Source organism: Onychostoma macrolepis, chromosome 05 (assembly GCF_012432095.1).
Source record: "Onychostoma macrolepis isolate SWU-2019 chromosome 05, ASM1243209v1, whole genome shotgun sequence".
Classification (NCBI taxonomy): domain Eukaryota; kingdom Metazoa; phylum Chordata; class Actinopteri; order Cypriniformes; family Cyprinidae; genus Onychostoma; species Onychostoma macrolepis.
The window spans coordinates 45770189-45795507 of record NC_081159.1 but is presented as its reverse complement, the minus strand read 5'-3'; the positions used below and the strand labels follow the sequence as shown (position 1 = coordinate 45795507).

Here is a 25319-nt window from a genome sequence, read left to right as displayed (position 1 = left end):
ACACTGACATCTACGACCCATAACTCTGCCAACAAGCACAGGATTTAATCATTAAAAAACACTAAGGTTACTTTTGCATTAGTTTTGGTAAAGGATTTCACTACCCTAAAAAGATTATTAAAAACTGATTTAATTTACTGATGTCACATAATATTTTCTGGACACAGCCAATTCATATTTTTGCACAATTAATTTTTCCCTTAAACTTTTTCCAACATCTTTCAAAGATGTTTTGTGATATAATAGTGAAAAGTGCTCGTAATCATTAAGCATTATGGCAGAGAATTGTCACTTGCATTGTGAACATTTAAGCTGTAAAAGACACTAAATATATTGTTCTACACGTCACTCGTTTGACCTGTAACAGCAGAACACACGTCTCTTCATGGACTCCACATGAAGACTGGCTCCTGACGTGCGGGTCGTTCCTCACGGCTCTCCCTCGGCCGTCTCCCTCTGAGCCATGATCACACACACCTCGTAGACGCGGAAGGCAGCGAAGGCGGTGGCCAGCAGGCAGGCGGCGCCCAGGATGTACCACCAGTTGAAGAGGCCGAAGGAAACTCCTTTGACGATGCAGTAGAGCCCGAAACACACCAGCGCCACGGCGGAGAAGAGCTGCACACACAGCGGCGGCCCGGACGAGGACGCCTTCTCACTCATGATGAAGCCCTCACGCTCCAGCAGACAGACCTGAGAGAGACATCTGACTAACAGCAGTGAAACCCAAGCCAGTCTGTGTCATGATGAAGAACGAGGAGCACAAACGTGTTCATCTGGAGCTCCGGCGCAGAACTGAGAAGCAGACGCGATCGCTGTCTCTTATATCAGCCTCAGCTCACAAATCTGAGATTAAAGCGAGCAGAAACACCAGATCTGCGTCTAATCCGGCGCGGAATTAAGATTGCAGCGTTTAAGAACCTCCAGACTTACAGGTTTCATGCAATCAAGGTAAGTGCGAGTGATAAAGAGCTTACAGGCCACAAGAGTGGCTTCATCAAGTCGACTAGAGATACTCTGCAGAGACAGTAACCAGATTTCAATGCAAGGATGTGCAGAAGTATTACAAACAGCAGCGCATGAAGTTAATCACATTTCTGAAAAAACCTTTGTAATCAAATATTTCAGCTATATGTTCTCATAAATGTTGGGAGCGATACAGTTAAATACAATCAAAATATTCTTTATTGCGTTATTTATGAAATTTACAAGGGCAGGACACTCAAGTCTCAAACAAAAATGATGGACGAGAGCCTGAAATCAGAACTCACACAACACCAATTAAACGGTTTAACTTTAGTGGTTTAGTAACGGGATGCAAACTAGAGATCTGAACAGAATCAGTGCAGAACATTTCACTTCAACTCTCTCCACCGAAGACCAGCAGACCTCACAGAACTACCGTCCGAGGCTGAACGGAGCAGATTCAGACGACAGCGAGACGTTTCTTCAAATGATCCAGTGACTAAAACTCGGTTCAGTGCAACACAAACAGAAATAAAAGGACATGGAGATGAATGAAAGCAGCTCGTCCAGACCTCACAGAGCTGAATGTTAAAATGAAGGTGTCCACTTCTAGTGTGGCTTTGAGCGGATGTCTGGACGAAACACGACTGGTGATCGAGTGACCTCTGATGGTTGGGTTACGCCTCACCGCTAGATGGCGCCGCTCACCGTCAGCCCTAGAGTCCAGTGATGATGTCACAGGCTCCTCGGTGATGACCTCATCTCCACGGCAACGACCAGCTCACAGATTAAAGCTCCTGAGAAAAGCCTCTCAGGTGTGTGTTTGGAAACGCTCACAAACACATTCTAGAGGTCATTTCTTTCTGAAATACCCAGAGAGAGAATCACATTAGTGCAATATCACACACACACTGAAGGGTTAATGATTCGTTCTGTCATTACGGTTTACAAATCTGTGACTTTCTCTCATCTGATGAACACACAAGACTTCACAGCAAGACAGCTCGAGTCAGTGTCTGTTCCAGCACAAAGCATCTTCAGAAGACCTGGAATAGACTGCTTTTCTTTTTTTAGCTCCTGCTCACTTTCTGTGTGAACATCTCGCTGTGCTTCACAGAAGAAAGAAAGTCATACAGCATCAAAACAATCAGCATCAAGAACGTGACGAGAAAGCAACATTATTCACGACTGCACATTCAGTCCATTTCCTTCTCAGAAGGAAGTAAAATGATGCTTGATTATACGGTTGTGTCCTCACCAGCGGCTCCAGCTCCTTGCGCTCGATCAGGTTGAGTTCGGTGGCGAAGTAGTAGAAGTGTTTGTAGCAGGTGTTGACGTGCGCCTCGGCTCCCATCAGGAGGATCCGGTCGAAGTGATGGATGTAGACGTGCACGAACACACGGAAGAGACGACACACCATCTTCTTACAGATCTGGATGAAGTTCTTCGGGAAGGGAATTCCTGAAAGACCAAAACACAGAGGAAGAGTGAATGTAGAAGAACAAACAGAAAACAGAGGAAGTGGCGGAAACGTCTCATAACCAGAGGACTAGTTAAACAATCACAGGAACTAAACACAAACATCATCTGAACCTTCACTAGTCTGCTCCACAGCAATCTCAATAACAGTGACAATCACACACACACACACACACACACACTCACACACACACACTCACACACACTCTCACACACACACACACTCTCACACACACACACACTCTCACACACACACACACACACACACACACACACACACACACACACTCTCTCACACACACACACACTCTCACACACACACACACACTCACACACACACACACACACTCTCACACACACACACACACACTCTCACACACACACTCACACACACACACACACTCTCTCACACACACACACACACACTCTCTCTCACACACACACTCTCACACACACTCTCTCACACACACACTCACACACTCTCTCACACACACACACACTCTCTCACACACTCTCTCACACACTCTCACACACTCTCTCACACACACACACACACACACACACACACACACACACACACACACACACACACAGTATGTCGGTCAGTATGTTTGATCTGACACGTATGAATGTCGTGAACACAGTGAATGTATAATGTCTGTAATTCCCTGCAATAAGCGCTGCTAGAACAGCAAAACTGACCGCTTAAGAATATCACAAGCTCTGTAAAAACAGGAAGTCACCTGAACACCTACAGGAAGTGTCCTTCTCTACAGCAGATGACCTGAAAAAACCAAGCAAAAATGAAAAAGCCCTTTGTGGAGGATCTGCTGAGCGCGCTGTTTATGATGGACGAGAGTCTGAATGGAAAACAGCAGGAATAAATCTTGCATTTGCATCATTTTTTAAGTAAATACTAATCATGAAGTAGTTATTGATATGCAGAATAATGCTTGTGTATGTGTGGAAAGACTGCACATGTGGCTGTTGTGTAAGCGTACGTGAGTTTGTGTGTTTGTGACACTGAATTAGTGCCTTTGTTTCCTAACAAAAGCTCATTATGTTCTGCTCACGGCCGAATGAAACGCTCCTTGTTTTCAGACCGTGCAGCAGCATTCAGATCTCTTTCCTCTGGATCACAGAAGCGCTGAACAACACGGAAACCCACGGTTCTCTCAGCTGGAAACAGCCTCGTTTCACTCAACCACAGATTTCACGTTCAAGCCGTATATTCATCAGTCCAAAGCACTGGACTCGGAACGACCGGTCAGGTTAAAGCTGCTGTACAGTATGTGTACAGTAGCACAGATGGCGTGACCCGTCGCTCGCTGTTATATACGGCTGTGTAATTCAATTATCCACAGCATGATGATATCCGAAAGCCTGGTCAGCGCAGGATAAGCCGAGCTGCTGACCGGTTCAGGCTCTCAGTCATGTGATGGGTCGGGGAGCGTGGGTCAGTTACTGCAGGTCATCAGCCTCTTAATCTGCTCATAATACGGCCTGAAAAACAAAGTGCTGTGAACGTTTACATGCTGCAGCTCGATGAACTTTCACGTTCTGAACTAGCAGCCGGCGGTTCTCTGGGCCGCAGACGCCGAGGAGCTGCACAGTAATAATAATTCTAGCCGCTAGTGAAGGGGAAGTGACACTCCGATGTTCTCATTTTCTTCTGAAAGCTCCATATCACTTCAGAAAACACTGGCCTTTACTCTCTTCATGACACTTCTGACTCTACGTAAAAAAAAGAACAATCGCTTAAAGCAGACGACTGAAATGTTCATCTGAAGATGGTGAATCTGGTACTCGAGCGAGGCCTGCATGCGCCCGATCACAACACGTGACATACATGTATATTTACAATCCAGTAGCCTTATAGAAAAGCAAACGAGCCCCAAAACAGTCACAGGATGTCGAATGCGATGGATCTTCCTCAAACTGAGAGACATGTCCTGACACTTCTCTGTATGAGAGACGTTCCCAATCCCACCCTCACAAAAACCACGCGTGTCAAACCACTGAGACCCAACACCGGCCCGTGTGGGATCTGGCTAGAACTCCATAAACAACTGCTCGCATCGTAAAGCTTCTTCACACGTGCCACATATATTCCAGCTTCAGCGTCCCGGAGCTGCAGAGCAGAGGCGAAGCAGAAAACAAGCAGCCGAACAATACAAACACTGCTGGAGAACTTTCTGGATCACACTACAGCAGCTCAATCGAGCGGGGACAGAACCGCTGAACAGTCAAAGCTGAAAACAGAAGCTGGACAAAAATTACACTTACAAAAATGATTTAAAAATGGTTTGATCAAGACTTTAAGCAATGTGCCAGTGCCTCAGAGTGCTGACCAATCAGAAACACGGACACCCGAATAATAGAGAATTACCACTTTAATGTGAAACATTAAAATTACACAAAAAAGCACAATATATTCAAAATCAACTAACAATGACTGAGAAAAAGTTAATAGAAACCAATGTTTGAACAACTGGAAGGAACAAACTGAAAAAAAAAAAAAAAACCCTCCATGAAAAATTTGAAATATGGAAAACTCATTTCCAAACACTATTGATCAAATCAGAAATCACTGGAACTAGGGCCGGGCGATATGGCCTAAAATAAAAATCCCAGATTTTTTCACAAAAAATCCGATTTATGATTTAAATCTATTCTAAATCTGATCCAAGTTCTTTTTAAACACAAGTTTAACATCTTACTATTCAGTAGATAGGAGGTAGTTCTGATAAACGATGGAGGATGACATCGTGGGGGTTAGGGGGGGGTGCCCGAAGCGTGAATCCATATTCAGAAAGGCAAGGAAAAGAATAACGATTGCCTGTTACAGTTACATTACAGTACATAAAATGTCACTTACCACATAAACAGAGTAAGGAGAGATGACTCAGGACGATGAAGAATGATTTGCAGATCATGAGCAAAACTGACAAACATCTAATCTTGTAAAATGTGTGGTAAATACTGCCGCTCCATAGTATAAACACAGACGTGCGGTCGCCAATCTCGAAAGTGAAAGTGAAACTAAAAAGCAATCAAACTCCTTGAATCCCGCAATTGAATATACAGTATGATGATCACCCAATGATAAAACTGCGAGGGAAAGAAATATACACTTTCCTCCCATCTTGTATTTATTCTCCACAGTGAGTCAATGTCATGGATGTAAGGGCAGAGCAAGTGTAAATATCTTTCTAGTCTATATTTCCATCTTGTAATCCCGCTGTTTTGGGTATTTAAAAAAATATATATTTGTAATAGAGCAGACACTGACTGTTGTTCATGTATTTATGACCTCATTTGGCGAGACTGCAGACGCTGAAATGCTTCGGTATGTGTAGTAAACAAAACTGAGCGTCTGTGCATTCATTCATTACTAGACACGCAGGATTCATATTTAAATGGTATTTTTGCAGCTTAACATTTACAGATACTAGTTCATATCGCGATTTGATTTAAGTGTAATGACCTACTTTTGATTTTTCATCCAAACTTTGACAAATTCAATGACATTCCGGGTTATACAGTAAATTCTGTTTTTATAACTAGATTCCGCCACGTTTTCCGAATCGCGGAAATCATAAAGCCCTGATCGCACCGTGACACTCACGACCGGTGTAGACACGGTGTGAGGTTTTTTTTTAATGGGTTATGTTATAGCCCTGCTTGTTTTTATGAAATCTCTGTTTTGCTCATATCATCGTATTATTTACTGCCATGCGAGCCACAAATTAAAGCTTGGCGAGCCGCAAGAGTCTCGTGAGCTGCGCAATGAGTAACACTGCTTTAAGGGATTCGCATTCCGCAGTAGGCCTACACGCAGTGGGGGTGGGGGTGGGGGAGCGTCGGCGGACGTTAAAGAGAAAACCGATTTTCATTCAAACAAATCGACGTAAACTACACATTCGAGTTAATCGATAAAATCGATTTATCGCCCAGCCCTAGCTGGAACTAAACAGATAACTAACTGGTTATAGTATGTACTGTACGACCTACAGCAGGTCTAAACATCACAAGTCAAATTTAACACTGAAGTGAATGAACGGAGACACTGAGAGAGATGCCATAAAACCACAGCGTCCCACAGAGACAGCGATATCGGTCACGTCAGTAAAGCAGCGCTGTGAGAGCATCTCAAAGCAGAGCAGGAGTGAAGAGTGCCGCGGATCACGGTTACGGCGAGAGCTGATCTGATGGCCTTGAATTATTGACAGCGTGCCGGGGATTGTGTTCCTGAGAGCGAGATCTCCCGGCCTCTCGCTGTGATGAACGACAGCGCTGGGTTTATGATCACAGAGAGGGTTACACACAGGGGCACTATCTCCAAAGAAAGGCAATGGAAAACTCAATGGAAATGAATGGACTGATTACATGGTTAACAACCACATCTGGTCACATACAAATCAAAGTCAGAATCAGTTGACATGAGCTGGGGTTATCTGTGAGGCGTTTAGCATCATGCAGTGTTTACAGAGGATTTGACGATTAACGGCCCAAAAAGACAGAGATCATTACAAATAACTGAAACTTAAATCCGTCACCAGGCAGAAAACTACAAGACGACCAGTTTCTCTGAATCAGGAGTGATTTAGACACGCTGTCCAGCAAAATCCAGATGTGCTGCATGCAGAAGAGAACTGACCGGTCTTACAGCGGCTGTTTCACAAATGGCTTCGTTAAACTTTGAAAATATGAAGTTTATTGTTATGAATGCAACTCTATTAAAATCTTTCTCTTGAGAGAATCCCCAGAACTACAGCTGAAGACCAGCAGCAGAACACAGAGCAACACTCATTTCTGAAAATCTGCAATTTCAGCAACATTATTAAGCAAACCAAACATAGTCAGAAGCTGTATTTGTGACCCTGGACCACAAAACCAGTCATAACGGTAAAGAAAAACTTTTTTTTTTAAAAAATGTATACATCATCTGAATAAATAATCTTTCCATTGATGTATGGTTTGTTGGACAATATTTGTCTGAGATACAACTATTTGAAAATCTGGAATCTGAGGGAGCAAAAAAATCTAAATATTGAGAAAATCACCTTTAAAGTTGTTCAAATGAAGTTCTTAGCAATGCATATTACTAATCAGAAATTAAGTTTTGATATATTTACGGTAGGAAACTTACAAAATATCTTCATGGAACATGATCTTTACTTAATATCCTAATGATTTTTGTCATAAAAGAGAAATGTATAATTGTGACCCATACAATGTATTGTTGGCTATTGCTACAGATATAGCTGTGCTGCTTATGACTGCTTCTGTGCTGCAGGGTCACATTTAGAATATTTGAGTGATGCTGATGGGACGGGAACACTGACCGATGCTGGTGGGGAAGATGTCCTCGTTGTTGATCTGCATCTCGATCCAGTCCATCAGCAGGTTCATGTACTGCGGCGCCGGCAGCGGCGTGGGCTTCTTGTACTTGTGCTCGTCCTGCCATCGGTACTCGAACCGTGGGCCGCCGGACATCACCGGGCAGCTCTTCTCCGTGCAGAACTCGCACACCGTCCCGTAGATGAGGTTGATGCGGTTGAAGAAGTCGACCATGTGCACAGCCACCCAGTCGCTCAGATCCTCGCCCTGCGGCAGCTTGACCGCCGCTCTCAGATCCAGCCCCGAGCTCAGAGACGCCTGCGCCCGCTTGTGCAGCTCGAAGCGCTGCGTGCCCGGCTCGAACCGCCGCTTGGGCCGGAACGTCTTGTCCTTGTTGAACACCTGTTTGAGAGCGATGGACATGACGGGTCACAGGTGGAGAGGAGATGGTCCTCTGCGTTATGACATGCTCTCCTGAAACACAAACGAGCCGCGGGTCAGAACCGGCCCTCACACGCATCTGTTTAGACTAACAAACACTCACGGTTACGCAAACATTTGGCCACATTTGATAGAATTTTGTGTTTCTCGTGATCTTAAACACCCATCGATCTAGAGGTGCTTCTGCTTAATAGCTTGAAATTAACGTTGCAGACAAAGTAGTGGATACGGATAGGGCTGCAACGATTAGTCGACATTATCGACAACGTCGACAATAAAAACTTGTCGACAAATATTTTTGTCGTCGAGTAATCGTCTGATCTCACATGACCTAATGCAAGAGCCTGCAATACTGCGGTTCGACCAGCGCGGCGCTGTAGCGCAAGACTGTAATTCAGCTCTCCCGGATGCAGTTCAAGAGAAGAAGACACCCGAAGCGGAGCGGCGTTTGATGAATTTGTAAATATATATATTGCGCGCTTTCCTCTCAGTAACAAAATAAACAACAAAAACTGGCAGCAGTGTGAAAGCAGCAGATAAAAATGCATCCGATTACAACGATGTGGATGTTTGCATGAGCTCTGCAGTTCAGTAACGTTACTCCAGTAAAGTCCGCTCACATGTTTATTTATACAGTACTTTATGCAATAGATAGCCTTAAATCAAGCAGCTTTACGGTATTAAACATGAAAAACCAGAGTCAGTGTCGCTTTCAGTTAGAATTAAATCTTGATTTTCTGTTCTAAAGCAGCTCTCCAGTGTGGAGCGAGCTAATGATAAAATGTGTTTATTAGCGGGGAAAAAATATTTAATTAAAAAGATAGTTTGGTTTACAGAAATCAAAGCTTGATCTAGCTCAGGACTGTTTTGGTCATCATAACCCTATACGGTATTTTAAGACATTATGTTGTGAATCAAATAGTTTATCCAAAGCATCTCATCACTTACCTGTATTTTGATTCTTATCACGTACAAAAGGAGATGTTAAGCAGAACGATGCGTTACTTTTTCATGTAGCTAATTAAATGGTGAGACAGTGTCTCATTTTGTGCCAAATACATCTATTTGTATAATGAATTGGTAACACTTTACAATAAGGTATAATTTGTTAACATTAATGTATTAATTAACATCAATGAACAATGCATTTATTACATTTAACTATTAATCTTCGTTAATGTTGGTTAATAAAAATACAGTTATTCATTGTTTGTTCGTTAGTTCACAGTGCATTTACCAATGTTACAAAACACAACTTGTGATTTCTATAAATGCATTAGTAAATGCTGAAATTAACATTAAGATTAATAAATGCTGTAGAAGTATTGTTCATTCTTAGTTCATGTTTACTAATGTTAACTAATGAACCTTATTGTAAAGTGTTACCAATTAATTGTATAATAATTGTAATTACATAATATGCTTTTCTAAAGCTGAAGTGACCTTTATTTATGTTAGAATGTGTGTAACTTAATATTTTAACTAGTTGCAAAAGCTGAATAATCAAACAGTCTACTGATTAATCAGTGGGATAATCGACGATTAATCATTCTAATCATCGTTCGATTAATCGACTATCAAAATAATCATTTGTTGCAGCCCTAGATACGGAGATGTTCCTCCCTCAGTAGTGTGCAGAAAGCATTGTGAGTGAGCAGAGCTGGGACCCAGACAAGCTCAAATATAAGAGCTTTCATTTGTGAATTTTTCATTTGTTTTGATCACTACATTATTCCCATAAATACAATGTATTGATTAGTACTGAGATATAATCCTAAACACTATAGGGTCATTCCATGTCAAATCAACCACTTTTCAGAAACTTCTAAATTTTTTATTTTGCTAATATTTTTTTCTGAAGAAAGATAAACATGTATACTGATGGAAGCCAAAATATTAAATGTCTTGGATGAATATTTACCGAGTAATTCACTATTTTGTAGAGGGAGGTCAGAATGGCCAGATTACAGGAGGATTATGGCAGCATCATAATGTCATTTTTACACAGAGATCGGTAGACCTGTTAGTAAAATCTGTTGACTTTAGCAATATTTGTTGCATTATTTGCCAATGGTGACCATTCAAAAATGGGTAAAAGAGCACTTTTCAATTTTTCTTTTTTTCTTTTTCCAGTTTGCATGTTCAACAATCTGAAGATGGAGCCTCACGGAGATCACCGTATCTCTGGGAATGAATGAGACAGGGGCTTGAAAATGAAGATTCTAAAAGAAAAGTTTATTAAGAACTAGAATCTAAAAATATATTGTGATATCGTTAATACTTCTTGAGTTATAAGCATGCAAACTTTGGAAAAAGAATATTTACGGCACTCAGGCACTCTGGAACTGAACCGTATATAGGGCCTTAAAAATGAAGATGCCAAAAGGAAAATTTGTTAAGAACCAATATCTAAAAGTGCATTAAGAAATCTCTAATACTTCTTAATGCTTAATGATTCTGAAGAGATTCTCCAGCGCACATGCTAGTCGACAGATTTAACACCCTGTAAAACATCCATCTAAAATGAGATCCAAACCAAGAGACAAAGCTGGATGTCATGAGGTGTGATGTGAAGGGTTCAGAGTATTTACTTTTCAAATACACCTCGAGGTTGTATTGGATTTGACATCTCTGTTGCACAAATGAAATCTCACGTGGTTGCAATCCTAAAACGCTCACGGCAGGAGTCGTGCGACCCAGGTCTGATCAAAGCGGTTTGGGTTACGGTGCTCATTTCTGAGAGGAACAGACACATCCCCACACTTGAGCTTCATGAACCGATCGCTAGGGATGTAACGATATCAAAATCTCACGACACCATTCCTTATCACGATATGAAGTCCACGATACGATATTTATTGCAATATTTGAAAAAAAAAAAAAAGAGAATTTTGTACATTTTAAAGTTAAATTATTCTATCTAATTAGAGGTGGGCGATATGGAAACCATATCATATCACAATTATTTTTTAGAAATATCCCGATTCACGATTCTATGTCATGTTGGTTTTACTATTTTGCAAGTTGTCCGAGCATTACAGCCAAACTAATTTCCCTATTATAAAGGACAAAGCCTTTCAAGGTAACAAAATAAAAAGTAAAATAAAAAGAATGGCAGATATTTAGGCCAAAGTGGGCAAAGATAAAAAAATCTGTCATTATTTTATTTTTGTTATTAAAAACATAAGAACAAAGATACATATTACAACTACACATAATATACAAATAAAACAATGCTTTATTTTCAGGTACAATAGGTGTATTTAGCATGAGCATTCAAGATATTGAATGAAGAAATATAAAAATAAAACACTATATAAACTTATTCCTAAAGCAACTGTATTAAAGTTCTTCAGTCAGGAATAGAGAGTGATTTTTCTCTGTGTTTTGTTGTTTTATTAACGTTAAAGGAATAGTTTACCCAAAAATAAAAATTCTGTCATCTGTCTGTCATAGTGTTTTATTTTTATTCCACCATTTACTCACTCAAAAGTGGTTTTAAATCTGAATGAGTTTCTTTCTTGTGCTGAACATAAATGTTATTTTGAGGAACGTGGAAAACCAAACAGTGGCTTCCACAGTATTTTTTTCCGCATCTAATATACAGGCACGCATCCGATTTTCTCTCACCGGTTTACTTTCATTTTACGCATAACCGAGTCTATATGTAAACCCTGTGTGTTTTTACAGTATTAGCGCAAAAGATAACTTAGTTCAGTAATCCTGCAAATAATGTAGTTTTGTGACTGCGAGTAAGTGCCGTGTCCCGTGAGTAACTCCACCGCGGAGTCAACACTGATGTGAATGCATGTGGCCATGTACAGTATACCACGATACTACAATATTTCTTCAAAAGCAGATCATGGAGACATTTTTATCGTCCACGATCATAAACCGTCATATCGCACAGCCCTATATCTAATGCACTTTGAGAGTTCAAAATTAAGAGCTCCAATGTTCTTAACTAAGAAAACTTAAGTCAGTGAGTTGACTTCATTTATTCAGTGTGAACGAAACCGTTCTGAGACAGAAAACACTGAGCGAAGTGCTGCTTCGCTTTAAAACACGCAGGCGGAGGCTGGGTTTGGCCTGTTTTATACACGTTACCAATGAGTCAATGTTTAACTCTCATGTGCCCTAGTTTTCTCACAGGACAGATAACGAACCACACATTCTTGTGATCGGAGTCACTGCAGAAAAAATTATCAAAATAAAATCTAATCAAAATCACAGAATCCACAATTAGATCCATCTCGTTTTAATTGCTGTGGATACAAAAAAATTCAGCGAGTAATAAACATTCAATCTGTCCTACAGTAATGCTTTCAATCCAGTCAAGGTGTGTTTTATCAGTTCACACCTTCACATCTGATCAGGTTCATAATTCCTGCCCAGATCTCTTCCTGGTGAACAGGATCAAGGAAAGGAAATATAGCATAATACTGTCTGAAAAGGTGTTCTATAACGGTCAGTACTTGTTTTCTAGGAGAAAAAGATCAGAAAAGGTCTGATAGTGATTCATGAAGAGGCTTGTGTACAGCATCACACACGCGTGTCAAAACACGCCTCGCTTCACGAACATTACGCCCGTTTCAGTGCTTCTCCACCGGCTTGACCCACATTTTACATTCAACATCAAGCAGCGACCAGTACAAGATTAACAAGAACGATTATTAGTAACTTTTATTGCTGGGTACACAGATTCTACGGAGTACACCGACTGAACTGCTGTTTACGATCGTCCTCCCTGCTGGAAAACCAGCAGAACCCTGCCCAAAACACAACAGAACATGTAATGGATTTAATGGAAACTATAATGGTGTGTACTGGTATGTGATGGATTCTATCGGTGGGATGTTAAATCCTGTTGGAAAAATGCCCAAAACACACTTTTTTACTGCAAAAAGCTAATGGTTTATAATGCTATTTTCATGGAAACCATTAGAATTTCTGTGATGGTTTCTATTGGGCTTCTATTGTTTTTTTAGCAGGGCTTTTGTATTATTGACACAGTATTTTCCTATTTGATACTGTAAAGCTGCTTTGACACAATTTGTAGGCCTATTGTTAAAGACACTATATAAATAATGGTGACTTGACTTGAACAAAAACACTGTCTTTACAGTATGAGCGTTTCTAACTCTTCTTTTTCAGTAGTTGACAGACAATAATCACACAAACCACTGCATTTAGCACTGATTTTTCTCTTCTGTCTGCGATCTGACCAGAAAAGGCCAGAGATCATTTGTTGAGTGGTGACCAGTCATTTGAGAAGAGCTGGTCTCTATCAGGTCCTGTGCTCTGCTCATCATCTGATAGTCTGCTGTAAAGCTCACTGTGGTCTCACTGCAATACAAGAATCCAGTCGGTTTTGTTCTAAACTCTTCCTCTAGTTATGAATTAACACACTAAACCGAAGGAACAAAACTCACCTGACTAATGCAAAAGCTGCATACAAGCCACTCTACACAGTGACTCGGCGTCTTTAACTAATTAATGGAGTTCTTACATCACAAAGACTTGTTACTGGAGTTATATTTACACTTCTGTGTGAGGCAAAAAGCTGAATCGTTATTATCAATGAAGAAATGTTCTTTAAAGGTTTTGTATCTCGAAAGAAAAGTCGCGATGTATCTCCTGTAGCTTCGGATAATCACATAATACAGAACGCATTCACACTCGACTCTCGAGTAATCCAGATCCTCGCTGACCCGACACCAACCGACTGATACTGTATCATCATACCTGAAGTTTGTGAAAATCCGAGAAAAGGTTGAGTAACACTTACCGAGCTGCTGCTCCGAGAGAGAGTGTGTGTGTGTGTGTGTGTGGGGAGAGAGAGTCCCGCTCTAACGAACTCAAATGCGTGTGATTTTAAGAATAAGTGAGCAGTGGCGCCATCTAGCGGTCACACAGACTCACCGCGGATCACATTCATCACAGCTCTCTCTGATCTATAACATCTACAGCAGGGGTGGTCAACCTCGGTCCTGGAGGGCCACTGTCCTGCAGAGTTGAGCTCCACCCCTAATCAAACACACCTGCTGCAGCTTTCTAGTGATCCTGAAGAGCTTGATGAGCTGGTCCAGGTGTGTTTGATTAGGGTTGGAGCTAAACTCTGCAGGACAGTGGCCCTCCAGGACCGAGGTTGACCACCCCTGATCTACACACACTCAGCAATGCATGTTTCCTAACGAACGCCTTCCTTGAATTACAAATGTGTTGTTTTTTTGTTTGTTTATTTTGTGTGTGTGTGTTTTTTGCAACAAGTAAAGCAAGTCAATAACCGACCAACACTGTTATCTAGTGTTCGCATTACATGAGCCTGCTTTTCAGGATTAGTTTTAGGGCTGTTATGATATAATAATGTGGCCCATATCTTATGGTTTTACTGCACTTGCCCTTATTATCATAAATAAAAGTAAGAAAATAAGGGCGAGATTACAGCCAAAATAGCACAAGGTTAGGTAATGCCGAAGGTATATCGTTAACTTTCCACCTTTATCACAACATGGTGAAAATACAGTTGCAACCACCCAAATAAAGTATTACAATAATCTAACCTTGAAATCATGATGCATGAATTAACATTTCAGCATTTGACATTAAGAGCATAGTTGTAATTTAGATATATTTTTGAGATGGAAAAATGCAGTTTTACAAATGCTGGAAACGTGGCTTTCGAAGGAAAGATTGCCATCAAACAGCACACCTAGGTTCCTGACTGATGACGCAGAATTAACAGAGCAGCCAAGTGTTAGAAAGTGTTCTAGGTTATTTCATGCAGAGGTTTTTCATCCGATAATTAACACCTGTTTTTTTTCAGAATTTGGCAGTAAGAAATGACTAGTCATCCAGGTTTTTGTCAACTATGCATTCTGTTCGTTTTGCAAATTGGTATGCTACATCAGGCCATGTAGAAATATAGAGCTGAGTATCACTATTCACTATTCATAACAGTGAAAGCTAACACCATGTCTCCTGATAATAGCTCCCAAGGGTAACATGTAAAGCGTGAAAAGTAACGGCCCTAGTACTGAGCCTTGAGGTACTCCATACTGCACTTGTGATCGATATGATACCTCTTCATTCACTGCTACGAACCGATGGCGGTCAGATAAGTATGATTTGAACCATGCTAAGGCGCTTCCACTAATGCCAACAAAGTTTTGTAGTCTATTCAAAAGAATGTTGTGGTCGATAGTGTCGAACGCAGCGCTAAGATCCAGTAGCACTAATAGAAATACAACCATGATCATTTGTAACTCTGATGAGAGCTGTCTCAGTATTATGATACGGTCTAAATCCTGACTGAAAATCCTCACAGATACCATTTCTCTCTAAGAAGGAACATAATTGTGAAGATGCTACCTTTTCTGTTTTTTTTGACAGTAAAGGGAGATTTGAGATCAATCTGTAATTAACTAATTCTCTAGGATCAAGTTGTTTTTTTTTGTTTTTTGTTTTTTAAATGAGAGGCTTAACAGACAGTTTGAAGGTTTTTGGGATATATTCTGATTGCAGAGACACTTTTGGAAGAGAGCTGAAGTGGATGATGACATCACTGAATCATCAATGAACTGACTTTAGCTGGAAAAATGACTCTTTGTAATTGTCCTCTTGCATTATTGAAACTATTTTCCTGTTGACAATGTAAAGCTCTTTTGACACAATCAATATCGTACAAAGCGCTTTATAAATAAAGGTAAAAAATTATATATACAGTCATGGCCAAAAATATCGGCACCCTTGGTAAATATGATCAAAGAAGGCTGTGAAAATTAATCTGCATTGTTAATCCTTTTGATCTTTTATTTAAAAAAATTCACAAAAATCTAACCTTTCATTGAATAATAATAATTTATAATGGGGGAAATATCATTATGAAATAAATGTTTTTCTCAAATACACGTTGGACACAATTATTGGCACCCCTAGAAATTCTTATGAGTAAAATATCTCTGAAGTATATTCCCATTCATATTCACACTTTTGAGCACTCCAGGGTGATTATGAACATGAAATTATCCAGCCATTGCTTCCTGTTTCACAGAAATATAAATAGGAGGAACACAAAGCCCAAATTTCCTTAATCATCATCACAATGAGAAAAACCAAAGAATATATTTCTGATGTGCAGCAAAAGACAATTGAGCTTCACAAATTAGTGAAGTGGCTTTAAGAAAAGTGTTAGAGCCGTGAAAATTCCCATCTCCTTCATCAGGGCAATAATTAAGAATTTCCAATCAACATAAAATGTTAGGAATCTGCCTGGAAGAGGACGTGTGTCTATATCGTCCTAATGCACGGTGAGAAGGAGAGTTTGAGCGGCTAAAGACTCTCCGAGGACCACAGCTGGAGAATTGCAGAAAATAGTTGAGTCTCGGATGAAGCACCTACATCAGCACATGTTGTTTGGGAGGGTTTCGATAATAATTCTCCTCGCTCATCTAAAAACAAACTCCAGTATATTCAGTTATCAGACACGACTGGAGCTTCAGATGGGACTGGCTTCTATGGTGAGATGAAACTAAAACATGAGCTTTTTAGCAGCAAACACTCAAGATGGGTTTAAAAAGTACCCCATGTGTACAATGAAATATACTGCTGTATTCTTGATGTTGTGGCCTATATTTCTGCTGGAGGTCCTGGACAAAAATCAATAAGTGACTGACTCTGTTAGAAATCTTATAATGGGCCATGTTTGGATCTTCCAACCGTTCAATAATCCAAACACAAACCTCAAAAACAACACAAAATGGGTCACTGAGCACAAAACCAAACTTCTGCTGGCCATTCCAGTCCTCTGACCTGAACCCTGTAGAACATGAGTGACCTGAAGAGAAGAAGCTGTGAATCTAAAGGGTCTGGAGTGATTCTGGATGAAGGAATGGTCTCTGATCTCTTGTCAGGTGTCTCTAACCTCATCAGGCATTACAGGAGAACATTTAGAGCTGTTAAACTGACAAATGGAGGTTTCAAAAGTATTGAATAAAAGGGTGCCGTTAATTGTGGCCAATGTGTATCAGAGAAAAACATTTATTTCATAATTTTAAATTCTTATTATGCAATGAAAGGTTAGATTTTTGTGAATTATTTAAATAAAAAAATCAAAAGGATTAACAATGCAGATTAATTTTCACAGCCTTCTTTGACCATATTTACCAAGGGTGCCGATATTTTTGGCCATGACTGTATATCCTAATGACATTGACAAATTAATAATATTCAGAAGAGGATCTATGACTAGGATCAAAATACTCTCCAGTCTTTGTTGAAGAGTTCACAGAACTGTTATCATTGATTTCCTCAGAGTTTCACTGTTTTGCTATTGAAGGGGATTTTAATATTCACATAGATAATGCAGAAATCAAAACTGCAAAAGAAATTATAACTGTTTTAAACACTTTTGATCTGATCCAGCATGTGCATGGAACCACACACAATCGTGGACACACTCTAGATTTGCTCATCAGTAGAGGTCTAAATATTTCATCCATTGTTGTTAAGGATGTAGCACTATCTGATCACTTCTGTATTTTCTTTGATATATTTATCTCTGTTACCACTGAATCTAGATCTGTTTCTGTCAGAAAGAGATGCATTAACGAGAACACTAGTGCGCTATTTATGAAGGCTATATCTTTAACACCAAGCATTTCTGCAGACTCTGTTGATCTTCTCCTGGATTCTTTTAACTCAAAAGTTATGAATGTTATTGATGATATTGCTCCGACAAGGGTCTGCAAGAAGAATGGCAGACAAAAATCACCATGGAGAAAATCAACAGCAGTTCAGAGTATGAAAAGACAATGCAGAAAAGCTGAGCGGATGTGGTGGAAGACGAAACTGGAAATTCACTATAGCATCTATAAAGACAGCCTTCATGCTTTCAATGTGGAACTAGCCACAGCTAGACAGACCTTCTTCTCAAACCTTATAAACAGTAACTTAAACAACTCTCGCACTCTTTTTGCTACTGTGGAGAGACTTACAAACCCCCCAAGTCAGATTCCCAGTGAAATGCTCTCCGACATCAAATGCAATGAGTTTGCTTCCTTCTTTTCTGAGAAGATCAATAATATCAGAAAGGAGATTGGCATATCTACTTTTGCAGAGGTCACACAGATTCGACCGCAATTTCAAAAAGAAGTGACTATGTCTGTTTTTGAAGCAATTGATTGCAAAATTTTGAAAGAAATAGTACAGCAACTTAAATCATCAACCTGCTATCTTGACACACTTCCCACATCTTTTTTCAAAAGTGTGCTTAACTGTTTAGAAGCAGATCTCTTCTGTTCAGAACGCCTCACTTCTTTCTGGGACTTTTCCAAACTCCCTGAAAACTGCAGTTGTTAAGCCCCTTCTGAAAAAGCGCAATCTTGATAACACAATGTTGAACAACTATAGACCAATATCAAATCTTCCTTTCATAGGTAAGATTATTGAAAAGGTAGTTTTTTAATCAGCTGAACAACTACTTAAACTTACATGGATACCTGAACAATTTTCAATCTGGTTTCCGAGTGCATCACAGCACAGAGACAGCACTCATTAAGATAATAAATGATATTCACTTCAATTCTGATTCAGGCAAAATATCAGTTCTGGTACTACTAGATCTTAGTGCTGCGTTTGACACTGTTGATCATAACATACTTCTAGAGAGACTGGAAAACTGGGTTGGGCTTTCTGGGATGGTACTCAAATGGTCCAGGTCATACTTAGAAGGGAGAGGTTATTATGTGAGTATAGGAGAGCATAAGTCTAAGTGGACGTCCATGACATGCGGAGTCCCACAAGGCTCAATTCTTGCACCGCTCTTGTTTAGCCTGTATATGCTCCCACTAAGTCAAATAATGAGAAAGAACCAAATTGCCTATCACAGCTATGCTGATGATACCCAGATTTACCTAGCCTTATCTCCAAATGACTACAGCCCCATTGACTCCCTCTGCCAATGCATTGATGAAATAAACTGTTGGATGTGCCAGAACTTTCTTCAGTTAAACAAGGAGAAAACTGAAGTCATTGCATTTGGAAACAAAGATAAAGTTCTCAAGGTGAATGCATACCTTGAGTCTAGGGGTCAAACAACTAAAAACCAAGTCAAAAATCTTGGGGTGTTTCTGGAGACAGACCTTAGTTTTAGTAGTCATGTCAAAGCAGTAACTAAATCAGCATACTATCATCTCAAAAGCATTGCTAGAATTAGATGTTTTGTTTCCAGTCAAGACTTGGAGAAACTGGTTCATGCCTTTATCACCAGCAGGTGGATTATTGTAATGGTCTCCTTCCAAAGAAGACCATTAGACAGCTGCAGCTCATCCAGAACGCTGCTGCCAGGATTCTGACTAGAACCAGAACATCTGAGCATATCACACCAGTCCTCAGGTCCTTACACTGGCTTCCAGTTACATTGAGGATTGATTTTAAAGTACTTTTACTCATTTATAAATCTCTCAATGGCCTAGGACCTAAATACATTGGAGATATGCTCACTGAATATAAACCTAACAGACCACTCAGATCATTAGGATCGAGTCAGTTAGAAATACCAAGGGTTCACACAAAACAAGGGGAGTCTGCTTTGAGCTATTATGCCGCCCGCAGTTGGAACCAGCTTCCAGAAGAGATCAGATGTGCATAACACACTATCTGATGCGATGCTGTAGCTGACTAGGAATCAGCATCAAACAGATAAGAGAATTCAATTTCTGTTTGAAGGAGAGAATCCATATTTGATGGATGTGATCAGTGTGAGCTGGGTTTAGACCGTCATGAGACAGGTTAGTTTTAGCCACATTCACATATTTTGTTCACAACATTTTTTCTATAAATATACATATCTATAAATGTCATTTTTCTTAAATGGCCCCAAATTAAAAAAACTAAACAGACTGGTTTCATAGTTCCTAGAAGAGAGTTTGTTTATCTGATGCAGCATGTTAACGAACTTCATTTCTGTGATGATCAAAACACGGGTGTCGAGCTCATGCTGCTGTTCCCAGTTTACCCTCACAAACATTCACCATAGTAGTTACTGTAGTTATTAGCCATCTCTTTCATAAACATTACAATGATTGAGAAATTAAAATAACAGAGATTCTGAAAAAGACTCTTACACAGTTTGAATCATTTCTCATATTCATTTGTTATGATCAGAGCGCAGTAATTCATATTTTGGTGGAAACTTTCGTTATTGTGGTATAAAGTTTTGTAAGGGTGGTGCCTTGAAAATCTGACCAGCTATTGACCATATACGCAATCATCTTCCATTAAGTGTGTCTGCACAGGACAGTAATAAAGCGTGACATTTAGACGACACTGAAACTCATTCAAACACAAGCTCAGGTCAAGAATGACAGCGCTGTATTGAAACAGTCAAACACATGAACAATTGCACTGTGACCGTAAGGCAACTACGATTGAAGTTTTCCCAGCAAAAAGTCTATTTTTACCCATATATGGCTTAAATTGATTCCACCATTATTAAAGTTTTGTAAATAATAAATGAATCGGCAAGGGGTGAAAAACAACAACGAAGCCCTTTGATATGTGACTCTGTGGCTTCTGAAAATGTGTTTAGTGAAGTCCAGTTTGGTCATCTTAGTACATTAATCAATTCAAAAACTAGTCAGTATAAATTCTAGAGGTTTAAATTAGAAAAACATTTAATAACAGAACAAACACTGATCTGCTGCCATTTCAACAAATCTGCAGATAATGAGAACCTGATTTGCTGAAGCGTTTGTCTCAGCGTCGCTCGAGTCTCTCCTGCACCGCGGATCCTCTATTTTCACAAGTGCTAAAGGGCTTAGTTTCTCTGACCGACTCAGACGCGTCGATCACACCCGAATCCTCAGTTATTGCGTGTTGAGTGAGTTCTGCTCTGAAGCGGACGATCCTCTCCTGAAAGGTCTTTCGGTTCCACAGAGATCTGTGATCAGAACCGACGCCGACGCCCACAGCAGCTAAACCTGGTTCTGTCCATCTGAACCTCCTTCAGTCCGAGAGAACACGGCAGAAACGGCTCACACACATTCAGGACACAAGTCATGATTGACAGAAAAGCTAAAAGCTAAAACCACTTGAAACCGTGACTCTCTGGAGGCCGGCTTCCCTCACAACGCACCGATGGTCTCTATTCCCTTCAGGACGTCGTAGATCTCTTTGGGCAGGATAACGTAGCTGTCCCCAGGCGCCGCGTCCCTCTGGACCTCGCTCATGGCTCGGAAGCGCTCCAGCTGTCTCTCCTGCCGCCGGCACTTCTGCTGCACCGTCTTCAGTCTCTTGCGCAGCTTGTCCAGCTGCTCCTGCAGCTGCTCGATGCGTCTCTTCTGCTGCACCGTGTCCTCCACCGTGTAGTTGTGGTCGCAGGAGACGAAGGCGCTGGTGTGGAGGAGCGGAGCGGGCTCGGCTTCAGACGGACGCACCGCGGCCCGCGTCTCCTCCGCGTCCGACAGCGGCAGGCTCAGAGGAAAGGCCATGTCTGGGCTGAAGCTCTCCTCCAGAGACGCTGCCTGTCAACAACACAACAAACCATGAGCGTTATACAACGTTTGACCGATTCTCCATTTCTACAATTTTAACTAGTCGACTTGAAAAATGTAACTACAACATGATTCGAGAAACGTTTTCTTCATTAACCGTCTAGCAACAGAAAATTCTATTCTCACACAATGAGTCATCAACATGAAGTAAATGTTATTCTCTGCAGAAAAGATGCATGAACTACATCTTGTACAAACTTGTCTTATACATATTATACGAGGAAAACACTTGAATCAAGGTAATTCAAGCTCAAAATGACTGAAGGTATAACAAGCAGACGATTATTAGCTATAAACGTGCACTGACCTGCGGTCGGATCGTTCTTTACGATTATCATTGGCAGATTGTCAAAGTGTGTAATTCTAACCTTTGGTAATATTTCTATTCAAAATCAAAATTCCTCGATTTCTAAATCATCCAAATCATTAAATTTGAATTAATTGATCAAATCTGAAAAATGGCCCAGCTCCAGCTCATATGATGATATTACAGGAGGAGTCTGAATATCTGGTTTTACTGAATTCTTCCAATCTTTGACTTCAGGAGACTGCAGATATACTGCACTGGGCACACGTGCTTCAGATTACTTTAACGATCCATTCTGGAGCCCATATTGGATCATTTCTGATAATCTTCTGATAACAGATTATCACGAAAAAATACAAAGCTACTGAAATGATGAAACAACCCCTTTAAATGCTCATTAAAGTTTGTCCAGGAGTAAATCTGGGACGGGATGATCCCCCGATCCGCTCGGTGCTTCAGCATAACATGCATCGATTTCAAAAAGTGTGCATCGGATACAAGTTGGCATTAATATTGCGATGCATTGTTTCTAACACATTTGCTGCGCGTGAATATGACGATTCATAACAACACTACAGAGACAGAGGAAAAACTGGGATTCACGTCCTTGATGTGGATCATAACACACAGAGAATATACTTGTGCTGCATTCTTCATCTGTAAATGTTAGAAAACTCATGCAAACATATCCATTTAGACGGAACGCAACAGAATTATAATATTGCGAATAGTAGAATAGAATAATTCTGAGTAAAATAAGCATTTTGTAGAATCTTAAGCCTGCATGCAAGTGTGTGTTTATGACAGCAGTGACTGTAGAGGGAGTACTGTAATGGGTGAATCAAATGTAAGCTAACGCAGTCTTAACTATTAAGTTCAAATGAGTTAATGTTTCTTATAGCAGTTAAAATTTTCATTTTTAATGTAGTGATTTTAATGGTTTAAAGAGCAGTTTATATTGTAATCTTCTAATGTGCTGCTAACTATAAAAGGTACAGCTGTCATGATAAACCGGAGAGAAAGGCTGCTGTGAGAGAGTCAGCGGTAACATCGGTGCGTTCCTGCTGGTCAGTGTTAGAGGAGCTGAGGTCCGGCTCCTGACCACAGCGAGATGGGTCTCTGGCCTCGTGGTGAGGTTTGGAGCGTCACCTGCAGCTGTAGTTTGCTGAAGGTGAAGAGCGACGGCACGGCGTTGTCCTTCAACACTCGGTTGTTGCACTCGCGCTTGAAGCAGTCTCTGGTGAAGTGCTGGGAGCAGATGTTGCTGTATTTGGTGGGTTTGAAGTTTCTTCTCTTCATAGCGGCCACCCATTTCCCACAGACGTCCGGCCGGGCCAGAGGAAACCTGCGAGGGACGGACACACAACAGCTGTTACACCGGTTCAGATCACTTCACTGTTCACCTCGAAGCGAAGAACATCTACACAATGCTGCAGTGCTGGAGAACTAACACACACGTATCAGACACAGCAAGCCATTAATACACAAACACATCATTTACACATTTATAAAACGTGCAAATGACCAAAGACTGTGTGCTGTCAGCACTGTTTTTAATGAAGTCTGAAGCAAACAGTGTGTGGATAACAACACCAAACCACTGAGACATCTCTCAAAATGCCTTCTTTTATTGTCCACAGGTCTGAGAGAAGTCACTGATCGCTTGCATTTGTACATCACTGAAAACTAGACAGTAATACAAATACTGTGCCTCGAAACACGTTAAAGATGGACATCCAGCTGCTGTTTACTGGAAACACATCAGTCGTGCTGTGAAGTTTGTAGCCAGTAAAGCCAGATGAAAGCTGCTGATGTGAACTAAACTAAAGCAAACTAACACTGCAGCTGGTTAACTGTAGTTAACGAACACGAGCCGAGGCACGCGACAGAACTGTAGAAACAAAACAACATGGAGCTGCGCCGGAGACTCGACACAAACACACGGAGTTCAGCTCACTTATGAAACGAGATGTTTTTGTCTTTGTGGTATCTGTTTTTGCATCCGTACGCCGAGCAGGACTGAACCATGTTTCACTGCGATCTGAAATATGAAGATCAGGAATAATATTCGCTGGGAACAGGATCCCGTCGCCTGCACTTTACATGGCTGACTGAGCGAGGTGTCGCTCGGAGAGGCTCGGAGAGATTCGGAAAGATTCGGAGAGGCTCGGAGAGGCTCGGGGTTTCTCCAGCAGGCGGCGCTCTGCGGCTCATAAAGCCGAGCACATCTAACCGCGGGATCTGTCTTTCTGCAGGCATTTCCAACTCCAAGTGTGATAATCTCTTACAGATATTAAGTACAGTACCTAACGTACACAGGCAAATCTTCCCCAGCGTTTACAAACACACACATGCCCAGAGATCTCAGTGGACTGTGATTGGCCGAGCCTCAGCAGCGCGGAGAAAAGTAACAGACATCAGGTGACCGCCTGCAGCAGTCGTGTACAGCGGATCTGCTTCTGGCACAGTCACAGTTAAACTAGACAGCAACAGTTTAAAATAAGATCATAACTGTTTAGACCCATCTTAACTGACAAATTAAAGCGGAAGTCCGGGCCGCCAAGCCCCGCCCTTTCCATATCCCGCTTCATCATCGTTTCCATTCAACACGCTTCTTTTATTTCAGTGCTTGAGCTGCGTGAGAATCCCTCAGATCTGATTGGCTGTTGACGGGAAAGGGCGTGGTCTTCTGTATGACGACGGCAGGGGGTCATCAGGTCACTAAACAAGTGGATGATGCGTTTGTGATTAATATATATTATTAACTGTGCTCCCATACGCACATGATATTCCCTGGATATCTTTAAGTATGGATAATTAATGAGGTGTCATAATCCAATCACAAACATCATATAGTGAGTCAGTGGAAAGATCTCATACAGACTGAGAGCATTATGAATGTTTCTTCATGTTTCATCCGTCTGTGAAGATGAACTCACTCTACATCATTACGGCTTATATGGTGTTTATGGCCAAATATATACAGTACCACTTGTTTCAGACCCTTCATTAATATATATGTCATCAATATTTCTGCTGACTGTTATCTTAAAGGGATATTTCAGAAGTCAGAAAGAGCTTTATTACCAATGTTTACACACACACACACACACACACACACAAGGAATCTGACTTGGCGACAGCAAAGTACAGACATACATGAATCGTACAGTAGAGATGGGATATAACACTATTATTTAAATAATGCACTATATACAGAAGTAGAAATA

At 40.8% G+C, this 25319-nt stretch overlaps 2 protein-coding genes across 7 annotated transcripts; both read right to left on the bottom strand.

The window, feature by feature from the left end:
* Nucleotides 1-1167: 1167 nt before the first annotated feature.
* LOC131541691 (MOB kinase activator 3B) lies at nucleotides 1168-14264 on the bottom strand. 2 transcript variants are annotated; one of them, XM_058777612.1, is made up of 4 exons: nucleotides 14152-14264; nucleotides 7794-8262; nucleotides 2225-2427; nucleotides 1168-1829 (listed from the first exon to the last, which is right to left on the bottom strand). In XM_058777612.1, the coding sequence occupies exons 2-4, from the start codon at nucleotides 8209-8211 to the stop codon at nucleotides 1800-1802; spliced, it is 651 nt and encodes a 216-aa protein (XP_058633595.1). In that variant the 5' UTR covers nucleotides 8212-8262; nucleotides 14152-14264; the 3' UTR covers nucleotides 1168-1799. The 2 variants fall into 2 exon arrangements, with proteins under 2 accessions (XP_058633595.1, XP_058633594.1); XM_058777611.1 differs by having other exon boundaries at nucleotides 14018-14153.
* Nucleotides 14265-19972: 5708 nt separating this feature from the next.
* On the bottom strand, nucleotides 19973-24710 carry thap1 (THAP domain containing, apoptosis associated protein 1). Of its 5 annotated transcripts, none has more exons than XM_058777486.1 (3): nucleotides 24625-24710; nucleotides 23239-23434; nucleotides 19973-21752 (listed from the first exon to the last, which is right to left on the bottom strand). In XM_058777486.1, the coding sequence occupies exons 1-3, from the start codon at nucleotides 24690-24692 to the stop codon at nucleotides 21354-21356; spliced, it is 663 nt and encodes a 220-aa protein (XP_058633469.1). In that variant the 5' UTR covers nucleotides 24693-24710; the 3' UTR covers nucleotides 19973-21353. The 5 variants fall into 5 exon arrangements, with proteins under 5 accessions (XP_058633469.1, XP_058633470.1, XP_058633471.1 ...); XM_058777487.1 differs by lacking the exon at nucleotides 24625-24710 and adding an exon at nucleotides 24396-24605; XM_058777488.1 differs by lacking the exon at nucleotides 24625-24710 and adding an exon at nucleotides 24405-24605 and having other exon boundaries at nucleotides 19974-21752.
* Between the last annotated feature and the right edge of the window lie 609 nt (nucleotides 24711-25319).